General features: G+C 37.1%; 2 protein-coding genes across 4 annotated transcripts; both read left to right on the top strand.

Annotated features, from left to right (window-relative positions):
* The first annotated feature begins 548 nt into the window (after positions 1-548).
* LOC111435749 (probable inactive receptor kinase At4g23740) lies at positions 549-4,235 on the top strand. Of its 3 annotated transcripts, none has more exons than XM_023073260.1 (3): positions 549-688; positions 1,225-2,493; positions 3,353-4,235. In XM_023073260.1, exons 2-3 carry the CDS (start codon positions 1,257-1,259, stop codon positions 4,024-4,026), a joined length of 1,911 nt encoding a protein of 636 aa, XP_022929028.1. In that variant the 5' UTR covers positions 549-688; positions 1,225-1,256; the 3' UTR covers positions 4,027-4,235. The 3 variants fall into 3 exon arrangements, with proteins under 3 accessions (XP_022929028.1, XP_022929030.1, XP_022929029.1); XM_023073262.1 differs by having other exon boundaries at positions 549-708; positions 1,221-2,493; XM_023073261.1 differs by lacking the exon at positions 549-688 and having other exon boundaries at positions 961-2,493.
* Positions 4,236-5,387: 1,152 nt separating this feature from the next.
* On the top strand, positions 5,388-10,999 carry LOC111435797 (ubiquitin-conjugating enzyme E2-17 kDa-like). Its single transcript, XM_023073352.1, has 5 exons — positions 5,388-5,463; positions 5,574-5,669; positions 7,116-7,243; positions 9,902-10,006; positions 10,642-10,999. The coding sequence occupies exons 2-5, from the start codon at positions 5,600-5,602 to the stop codon at positions 10,783-10,785; spliced, it is 447 nt and encodes a 148-aa protein (XP_022929120.1). The 5' UTR covers positions 5,388-5,463; positions 5,574-5,599; the 3' UTR covers positions 10,786-10,999.
* The last annotated feature ends 247 nt before the right edge of the window (positions 11,000-11,246 follow it).

The following is an 11,246-nucleotide window of genomic DNA, read 5'->3' as shown; positions in this document are numbered from 1 at the left end:
TAAGATCAACTTTTTCCCAAGAAAAAGTGATGGGTGGACCCCACCTATTTTTCGACCAAAAAAAGTTTATTTTTAACCTACTAAAATTAAAAAAATAAAAAACTTTTTATTTATTTTAAAATTATTTTTCTAACTTTTCAAAATATTTATCATTGATACAATTAATTAACTTGCAAGACAAAATGATTACGTTTTAAGTAATCAAATAAAAAAAAAGAATCTAATTATATAAATTTTTAATATTGTGTTGAATAAATTAATAAATTTAAAAAGCTTATATAAAAACAAAATTCTAAGATTAATTTATTAAAAGTTAAGGTATAATGGAATGAATTAGGTTAAATAATAATAATAATAATGATGATGAAGAAAAAGTGAAAAAAAAAAAGAATATTATTTACACACACGTTCCTGAAATAGCTAAAAATGGAAAAAGGACCCCAAATGTTTGTAGTAATTAATAATCGGACCCACATTTTTTGGCCTTTAATGAATTTACCCCATCCAGAAAATGCTTCACAATCATCACACACTGGTTTTTGCTCTTTCCCCCTCCATTATTAGTTTACCGTTTTCTCTCACTCTCTCTTCAGTTACTCAATCCCCATTTTCCCTCTGCGTGTAACAGACGAGCGCCATAGCTACACCAAGCCCAAGCTTCTTCTTCTTCAGAGCTCTAATGGCTGCTGTGAGTTGTTGAAAGCCCTTTTGCTCTGCCTTTTTACGAACAATCATAACTTCGCTGCTGTTCCTGCTTTTTTAGATGCTTTTTAATCCTACCCTTTGCTGTATTTGAATTCATTTCAATTTGAGGTCACAGAGAAATCATTGCACTTTTTTTCTCTCTTACCCACAAGCTTTTTCGCCCTGCAATGGATTTTTGAATCTTTGTTCTTGGTGTTTGGTTTAGATCTTGAGCTAATATACGCCTTGCTTTCCTGCTTTTGCTCTGTTTTCTAGGGAAATTGTATTTTATTTCCCCCTTTTCTCGTTTCTTGTAATCTGGGGTTCCTTCAAACTCCAGCAAAGCCAATGCTTAAACAAGGGACTGAGTAAAGAACAAAAAGAAGCTCGGTTTGTGAGATGTTGTTTCAAATATTCAAACCCTGCGAGTTGTTTTCCATTTCTATTCCCTTCTCCCTTTTTATATTGATTTCAAATTTGTCAATCTAACCTGTTTTTCTCTTCGTTTTCTCTTCCTCTCATCTGGGTTCATTACCGTAGAAACGTCTGGTTCTGTGTTCTACAGACCTCTAATGGAAGCTCTGTGGATTATCAGCTTCGTTTTGGTTCTGGGGTTGGTTTTTTCCCCAAGTAATGGCGACCCAGTTCAAGATAAGCGAGCTCTGCTTGATTTTGTCAAGAAGCTTCCTCACTCTCGCTCTCTTAATTGGAATGTGACTTCTCCGGTTTGCCATTACTGGACTGGTATAACTTGCAGTGATGATGAATCTCGTGTTATAGCCGTTCGATTGCCCGGAGTTGGCTTCCACGGCCCGATTCCGGCGAACACTCTCAGCCGGCTCACGGGGCTGCAAATTTTGAGTCTCAGATCCAATCGTATAACAGGGGATTTCCCTTCGGATTTCTCTAATCTTAGTAACTTGTCTTATCTTTATCTTCAGTTCAATAACTTCTCTGGGCCATTGCCTTCAAACTTCTCTGTCTGGAAGAATCTCACCTTTGTGAACCTCTCTAACAATGGCTTCAATGGCAGCATACCCTTTTCACTTTCTAATATGACAGAGCTTACTGGTTTGAATTTGGCAAACAACTCTCTCTCAGGGGAAATCCCTGACCTCCAAATGCCCAAATTGCAGATTCTGAATTTATCCAACAACAATTTGAGTGGGAGTTTGCCTAAATCTTTACAGAGATTTCCAAGTTCTTCATTTCTAGGCAATAACATATCCTTCGAAAGTTCTTCACCGAACAATCCTCCCGTGCCACCGACGTTGCTCGTGTCGAATGATAAGCCGAAGAATTCCAAAGGGCTTAGAGAAGCAGCATTGTTAGGAATCATAATTGCTGGTGGTCTTTTGGGGCTTCTGGCTTTTGGCTTTCTAATACTTGTTTGCTTCTCAAGAAGGAAGAGTAAGGACGACGAGTATTCCGGGGATCGGCAGAAAGGTCGAATGTCGCCGGAGAAGGTGATATCGAGGACTCAAGATGCAAATAATAGATTGGTTTTCTTTGAGGGCTGCCATTATGCTTTTGATTTGGAGGATTTATTGAGGGCTTCTGCTGAGGTTTTGGGGAAGGGAACTTTTGGGACTGCTTATAAAGCAATTCTGGAGGATGCTACTACTGTTGTTGTTAAGAGGTTGAAGGATGTTAACGCCGGGAAGCGCGATTTCGAGCAGCAAATGGAGATTGTTGGCGGTATCAGGCATGAGAATGTGGTTGAGTTGAAGGCTTACTATTATTCCAAAGATGAGAAGCTGATGGTTTATGATTTCTTTAGTCAGGGAAGCGTCTCGGCTATGTTGCACGGTATGTTACTATCTCGATTATGCGCCTCGTATGAACTGCTGATGATTGTAGTTTCATTGTTTATGCTCTCTACTGATGATTATGACTAACTTACAGTATTTTGGTTGAATTAGTAGAGTTTTATGTGTTTTTGGGATGATTTCTGTCTAGGAGAGAAGAAGTTTTAAGCTGAATGAAGTTCGTTTTGAGTCGAGCGTTCATCTTGCTAGTTATGAATAATCCGTGTTAGTGCTGTATCTGTTCACATGGTTGTTTAGCCTTACTCTGCTGTAACAGCCCAAGTCCACTGTTAGTAAATATTGTCCGCTTTAGCCCGTTACGTATCACCGTCAGTCTCACGATTTTAAGCGTCTATTAGGGAGAGATTTTCATACCCTTATAAGGAATGTTTCGTTCCCGTCTCCAACCAAATATGGAATCTCACAATCCACCCCCTTGCGGTCCAAGGTCCTCGTTGGCACACCACCCGGTGTTTGACTCTGATATCATTTGTAACTGTCCAAACCCACCGTTAATAGATATTGTCCGCTTTAGCCCGTTACATTTCTTATAAGAGTGTGAAGACTTCTCATTAGTAGACGCGTTTTTAAACCTTGGGGGAAAGCCCAAAAAGGCAATATATATGCTAGCGGTGAGCTTGGGTTGTTACATCCGTGATCGGCTGCTTGACCGAGAATGATACAATGCCGATAATGACGTCGGGGTTGTAATCTCGGCAATATAACGTTCTATAATCAATTGCTATGAGCACAATTTATCAACAAAATAGAGGGTCTACTCTCCCACATCAAGGGAAATCCATCTCTGCAGTTCTCAACATGTTCTTAGTATCCTTGTTTGTCTGTTCCTTTTTCTCCAGGTAAACGTGGAGAGGAAAAGACCCCATTAGATTGGGACAGTAGACTGAGAATTGCAGTAGGTGCAGCACGAGGAATCGCTCGTGTCCATGCCGAAAACGGAGGGAAGCTCGTCCATGGAAATGTAAAATCCTCGAACATCTTTCTGAACTCTCGACAGTACGGATGTGTGTCTGATCTTGGACTAGCAACCATAACAAGCTCGCTCGCTCCACCTATATCCCGTGCTGCTGGTTACCGAGCCCCGGAAGTGACAGACACCCGCAAGGCCACACAGGCATCAGATGTTTTCAGCTTCGGCGTCGTGCTTCTCGAGCTTCTAACCGGAAAGTCCCCAATACACGCCACAGGCGGCGAAGAAATCGTACACTTGGTTAGATGGGTTCATTCAGTTGTCCGTGAGGAGTGGACAGCTGAGGTATTTGATGTAGAGCTGATGAGGTATCCCAACATAGAGGAAGAAATGGTTGAAATGTTACAAATAGCCTTATCATGTGTGACCAGGATACCAGATCAGAGACCGAAAATGTCAGAAATCGTGACGATGATCGAAAGCGTTCGACCAATGGAAGCAGAGAATCGACGTTCTTCCACCACTCGATCTGAAAGTTCAATGCCGCCGCCGCCTCCACCGCCGCCACAAGCTGTCGTGACAGAGAATTCAACCTCTCAGTGAGTTGGAGCTAATTTGTTCATGTAATGCTTACCTTTCATTAAGTATTTGTAAGCTTTTTCCTATTTAGATTTGAATCTCTTCTCTAGATTCTAGTTTTGCAACAAAACCGAAGTTGACTTTTTAAAAAACGAGAGAATATGAGATAGAGATGTTGACTCGAAGCTAAAAAGTCAAAAGAATGGTTGTATACAATATTTTTATCGTTATTTTCTTTCTTCAATGTCAATCCCGGAACTATCTGAAATAGAATTCTTGCATTCGAGCAAGTATTTTTTCTTTTCAAACATTGTTTGCTCGAGGAACACGATAAGATAAAAGGGAGATCTTCGGATAACGTTGTCATAATATTAAATAAAAATAAAAATTAGCTTTTAACGGAAAAAAAATACCATAATAAAAATAAGGGAAATCTTTTAATTATGATCTTTTTTGGGGGAAATTTGTAATTATGATGCCATGTGTAATATACAGGTGGCAGCTGTAATTTATCATTATTTCAAAGTGAATTTTAGGGTAAATAATTGAGGGGTTGAAAATAAAAAGTGAAAAGAGAACATAATTAATAATTATGATGGATTTTTTTTTTTTTTTTAACTTATTAGGGAAACAATAAATGATTTCGTTTTTATTTGTCAACCAATGGAGGAAAAGTGAAAAGTGAAAGGAAATTATGAATAATACTAACTTTAATATGCTTCCGATATTAATAAAAAAAAGTAATTTATATTCGTAATTTGGAATCACAGGCATGTAAAATACCTTTTACTCAGATCAACATAGTTGTATATAAACCTAAAATAATAACATGATGAACCTAACCGTCCCTCAGACATATTGTTCGTGGTAACTATATGCTATGACCCATGTTGAAGGTCAAGCTACAAACTGACTAAAAGGGGCACCATTGGCGGGAATTTCGCTAGTACCGATGAATGACATGTAGTTTCTTATTTGAGGATTTAGATCAAGTAAGCGCTCAACGCAGAGAAAGTTTGTCCATCTTTTTGGGCAAATGGGAATTCTTCAATCTGTCGTGTGGCAACCTGAGAGTGGATTCCCCACTGACAGGGAAAACAGGAGACCGACATCTCGAGATAATTTATAGAAAAAATGCTTGATAGGTTTGTATTTTATTCTCGTCTCAAAACCCAACCTCGATTAATAAAAAAATTAGGTTAAAAAAATAATAATCACAAAAATTAGGGACTAAATTGGTAAATAATGAATATTGGTGGGTCCACATGAATTAGACCAATAAGCTAAACGAGTCTACGGAGTACAGTAGAGTGCTCTCACTCTTTTATTTTTCTCTGTTTATTTATTTATTTATTATTTTTATTTTTATATATTTTTTGGAATATATAAAGTGGTTTTGTAAATTATTGCAAATCCTCTCTTCTCTCAGGCAAAACAACAAACACGCAGGAGGATCTCAAGGCGAGCTTTCTATTCCTTTCTTCTCTTCGCTGCTTCTATTTTCTGCTATGTTCATTCCTTTGTTTGTTTTTCTTCTTTCTTTGTGATTCTCAACTTCAAACGATCTCCAGAGATTCCACTCTTTTGGATTTTGGTGATGGCTTCGAAGCGGATCTTGAAAGAGCTCAAGGATCTCCAGAAGGATCCTCCTACCTCTTGCAGTGCAGGTTTCTTCTTCTTTCTAACATTTTTCTTTATGATTTTCATGAACTATTTCCTGCCTGATTTGGAGTTGAGGATTGTAAGAGCTTAAAATCTGTTTGTTTGATTTATTTTGTGTGGAAAACTGGAAGGAGCTCTGTTTGTTGATTATGATCTTGCTTCTGATTGTTGCTTTTTTAGCGTAGGATTGACCGTGTTATTTCACGTATTTCGGCTTTAGACATGTTAGACTTGAGAGAGTCTGATCTTTGTTTCTAAACGTTGTTGTCGTTAAACGGCTGTATCTGCTACAAGATCATAGTAACACGCCAATTATTACTAGCATATGATCCTTGAGCATGTTTGCGACTGTGCTCAGCATAAATTTATAAGTTTGGCATCGTATTTGTATACACACCGTTGTTGATCTTGTTACCAGTTTCCCTGTATATGCTTAAAAGGTATATAAAATTTAACCTCTTTCGATTCCTAAACATCTATTCAAGAATAACACCGAACACAGAGAAGAAAAAATAAGTGAGATGAATCTTTCTGTATTTCATTGCCAAGTATAATCACATTAGTTCAAGAATATTTATCGACAAAATAACTCTACAATAATGCATAATCTCTCTCTAACTAGTATGGTCTCACGTTAAACAGTATATTAAGAGCAAGTAAATTTGTTGAGCTGAATGAGCTATCTTCACACCTAGTATATATAGTTATTTCAATTTAGTCTCTAAACTCTTAAGTTTAGTTTTCATTAATGATTACATTTACAATAAATCTATTTGCAATCTAGCACTTGATCCACTAACACATAAATTGAATGAACAAAACACGTCTGTGACTTTGTTATGCTTTTGTTTAATAATAGAGAAAAAAATGAATGCAAAGACTGAACTAATTTTTAGTACAAAGACTAAACTAGAAGGTTTGAAACATGCATGAAAGTTCAGGACATTGGCATGTTCCGAATGAAAATAGAAAGGAACTGCCCATGATAATCAAAGCTTTATGTTATCAAATGTTTATTCAGCCTTGATTTTGACCATATAAGTCCAGAGTCGTGATGTATCTGCAATCAAAATATCTCAGTAGTTAAATTTGCTCATCAAGGATTCTGCATCGAACTTTTTTTTTTTAATCATAAATTTAAATTTAATGATAGTTCTTCCTGTGAGAGTTTAAAAGTTCGATCTCAAGCTTTTAGCCAGCCTCCAAAATTTCTTACTGGGAATAAGAACCAACTTTAATCTTACTGATAATAATTCTTTACACCATGATATTCTTCATATGTGGAATGCCAGTAAAATTTATGCTTCTTCATCATCTTTCCTTGATGAATTTACGTTGGGAACAAGTGTCCCCGTTCGATTATTTTTCTATTGTACCTCAGTTGACATAACTAATGGTTATAGCACTATTACGTTCACGTGATTTTAATTCTGTTCAATGAAAAATTTTAGGCCCAGTAGCTGAAGACATGTTCCATTGGCAAGCAACAATAATGGGTCCTCCTGACAGTCCATATGCAGGAGGAGTGTTTCTTGTCAACATTCATTTCCCTCCAGATTATCCATTTAAACCACCCAAGGTACTTAGAATTGATATGCTCCATTTACCTGGCATCTTTTTCTACACTTCTGTATACCTCAGTTTTTTTACAAGGAAACAAACATTTAACTATTATAGTGAAAAGTTACAAGTTACAAAACTCTTTAGGAAGGGTACAAACATGTTCTACCCAACTGAAAATTACAAGAAAACCCAAAAACTTGACATAAAATGCCACTAAAAGAAGTTACAAAACTTGCTAAAATAGACTCTTAAAAAAGCCTACTAAAAAGAATTAAGATCCTCTTTGAGACCCAAAACATTTATATAAAAGTTAGGAGTATCCCTCTAAGAAACTAAAAATTCTAAATATCTCCATCCTTTAGCGTTGTTTATTTTTATATCCGTGAGTACCTAGCCAGCTTGAGACAACCATCTTGATCCTCCTAGACACCATCTTGACCCGTCTAGTGCATCCTTTATCGTCTTGTCTCCCCTTGGCTTTGTTCTTCTTATCACTTGGAATTGGTGATGAAATAACCTCTAGTTTCTTCAAGTAATCTAGAAGATCAACACACGAAGAATCAGTGTAATTGGTGATAAAATGGCCTCGGGTTTCTTCAAATAATCTGAAAAACGAACCCACGAAGAATTTTTTCGACTGCTACTGAAACCTAACTCGACCAAATTCAGAAGTGGAGAAAAACCCATGCTCTCCCCAAGCTTTTCTTTGCATTATCCTCAAAACCAGCAGCCTCTTTTGCGGGAGGAATTGCCAAGTTTTCTTTTTCCAAATCTTCACTTTGGAATAAAAATCCGAGCTTTCCATTAATGCTAAAAAACTCCCCATTCTTTTCCTCTTCTGTCTCTACGCAAATCTCGTCTTCAACTTTGAACTCCCTCATACTTATCTATATGCTTCAATATATTCGAACGTCTTTTACTTGATCTTTTAGACACAAATTGCCAACTCTTTAGGTGTTTCAGAGAAATTTCTTACTGCGCCATTTTGAAAAAATCATCTTACGTAAGATAGTTTCACCATGTACTTTAAATGAAGAAAAAGGAAAAAAGAGCGTCTCCATTGGAGATCTCTTTGAAATGCATACTCTTTGGCATCAACTGATTGCAAGAGAATTTGTTAATGATCATTTGCGGTGGTTAATTGCCCTAAGTTCTTAAAAAGTATGAAAAGTCCCTGTTTCTCCGTAGCTATATGAAAGGACTTGGCTTGGCGGATAAATAAATTTCCTTTCCAATGGTGGTGGAGAGATGTTCAACTCTGGGACTACCCTGTGGCCATTGGAATCTTTCCTACAATATTATTTCTGAGAGTTAAAGTTGGAAAAATAGGCTATCCAATGTCTGACCAAACTTTCAAGACGATAGAGTGAGGGAAGCTGGAAAGTTCAGGGTTATTTTCCTGTAAATTCCTGCATTCCTATCTCATTTCTAAAGAGGTGCTGGAAAATCTGTTCACTAAGTTGATTGGAACCTTTAATACAACAAACACGAACCAGAGAAGTTAACTCTTATCTCCCCTTTCATTGTTGCATCCTTTGGAGGCAAAGCGTGGCAATGCAAGACCACCTGTTGATCCTCTGCACCTTTTGCTCTTTATTTCGGAGTGAACTGTTTTGGCTGTTTGGCGTCATTTGGGTGGTTTCCAGAACGCCCATGGAGTTCCATGTGCAGCCAATGTAGAGTTTAGCTATTTCAAAATAAAAAGCTCAAGTTGTTTTAGGGGTTGTATGGCTGAGTTTATAGCTATTCAGTTGGAAAGGAGTCCTTGCATCTTGAGCCTCATACGGCTCCGTCCCGGCATCAGGACCTACCCTTTCCTTTGACCAACGGGTCCTCAAACCTGGCTGAATGGTTAAAGCGCCCAACCTATACTGACCTAATAAAGGGGAAAATTCGTAGGTTCGCTTCCTGCTGGATGCACTTGGAACGTTCAGTTCAATTGCTTCTATTTTATCATCAATCCAATCACTGTTTCTATTTTTTATTTTTCTTATCAATGAATATATCTCTTTACTTGTATGACTTAGATGTCTCGTATTTCTCGAAAAAGCGATTCAATTGATGGGATTGAGATTGATATTCCAGACAGTAGTATACATTTGAAGACATTGAGATCTTATTAGATTCTGAGCCACTTGTTCAAATTATCTTGTAATTATAACCAACGTTTTGGCTTTGGATTTGGTTGGTACGTTGTCTTCCTAATTCCCTTGTAATCAATCTTTTTAAATGAAGAGTTTTCTTGTAAAAAAAAAAAGGACAGTTTGGAGCTAAAATTACCGAGATGTAAAACCATCAACTCACCGACTACACTGTTATGTTTAACCCCTTGGAATTTGGAAGCAAAGGTTCAATTTTATATGTCTTTTTCCTTTGAATTACTGGACTATTCCTTCCTCAAATTCGTACGAGTTTGTGATTTTATCAGAAAACCACCTCAATTTACTTGATAGTTTGATAGTGTTCTTGGTCATATTGATTACAGATCTCACTAGCACATACTTTCGTAAGTTGTGTTAAACCAAGTCTACATGTTTCTGATTTAGGAACTTGGGTATTTACCAATAAATGTCAATGCCTAGTTGTATTACTCCATTTTATCCAGTAAAATAATTCACTCAATTTCTCATAATATGTAATTGATAGCTAAAGTTGAGTTCATCAACTCATGCAGGTTGCATTCAGAACAAAGGTCTTCCATCCCAATATCAACAGCAACGGCAGCATATGCCTTGACATACTTAAGGAACAGTGGAGTCCTGCATTAACCATTTCCAAGGTTGTCACTCTTTGCATAGACAAGAATTATTAGTATTGGGGGGAAATAATACGTATTGCAATTTTGATTCATGCATTGATATTACGAGATCCCACATCGGTTAGGGAGGACAACGAAACGAAACACCCTTTATAAGGGTGTGGAAACCTCTCCCCAGCAGATGCATTTTTAAAACTTTGATGGAAACCCAAAGAGGACAACCTCTCCCTAGCATACGCATTTTAGTATACCACGTGTTGGTTAGAATTGATGTGATAATTGGTCATTGTATATTTTAAGCATAACTTCTCCTTAGCATATGCATTTAAAAATTTTTGATGGAAACCCAAAGAGGACAACCTCTCCCCAGCATACGTATTTTAGTATACCACATGTTGGTTAGAATTGATGTGATAATTGGTCATCGTATATTTTAAGCATAACCTCTTCCTAGTAGATGCATTTTAGTATGTCACGCCTTTATAAGGGTGGAAACCTCCCCCTAACAAATGCATTTTAAAAACTTTGATGGAAACCCAAAGAGGACAACCTCTCACTAGCATACGCGTTTTAGTATACCACGTGTTGGTTAGAGTTGACCTGATAATGGGTCATCGTATATTATAAGCATACAGTGTTATGTTTTGTACCTGCAGGTGTTACTTTCGATCTGCTCGCTGCTAACAGACCCGAATCCTGATGACCCTTTGGTGCCAGAGATCGCGCACATGTACAAGACTGACAGAAGCAAGTACGAGGCAACTGCGAGAAGCTGGACCCAGAAGTATGCTATGGGTTAGTAGTACGCTGCTTAGTGTTAGAGGAGGGATTCTTTCCCAAATGGCTTTTACTTGAATTTAATATGGTTGAATCTGCTGCCTCTTTTATCCAATGGGTTTAGTTATGTTTCCCTCCTGAAAACGCTGCCTGTTCTAAACCTGTTTGTATGGATAAACAAATTTATCTTTAATCTTCAGAGTTTATTCCAATAAAACCCTGTTCTGGACCTGCGCTCACCTAACGTTCTAAACCTGTATCTATAATTATTATTATTTTATTCTCATTCAGAATATAATATTATTATAAGCAAAAGCTACAAGAGTAGGTTGAAGGTGTCATCAGCTTCATTCGTACACTGTTCATGGTTTTCCTTGCGAATAAAATAAGCATTATTTTTATTTTATCTAATAATTTATTAATATTTTTAAAACTAAAAAATCTTTTTTGTATTATTTTATAATGAATTATGAAAAGGAAGTAT

The sequence above is a fragment of the Cucurbita moschata genome, unplaced genomic scaffold (genome assembly GCF_002738365.1).
Source record: "Cucurbita moschata cultivar Rifu unplaced genomic scaffold, Cmos_1.0 Cmo_Scf00050, whole genome shotgun sequence".
Classification (NCBI taxonomy): Eukaryota; Viridiplantae; Streptophyta; class Magnoliopsida; order Cucurbitales; family Cucurbitaceae; genus Cucurbita; species Cucurbita moschata.
The sequence above is the reverse complement of the archived record's forward strand: the minus strand, read 5'-3'. Positions and strand labels throughout refer to the sequence as shown.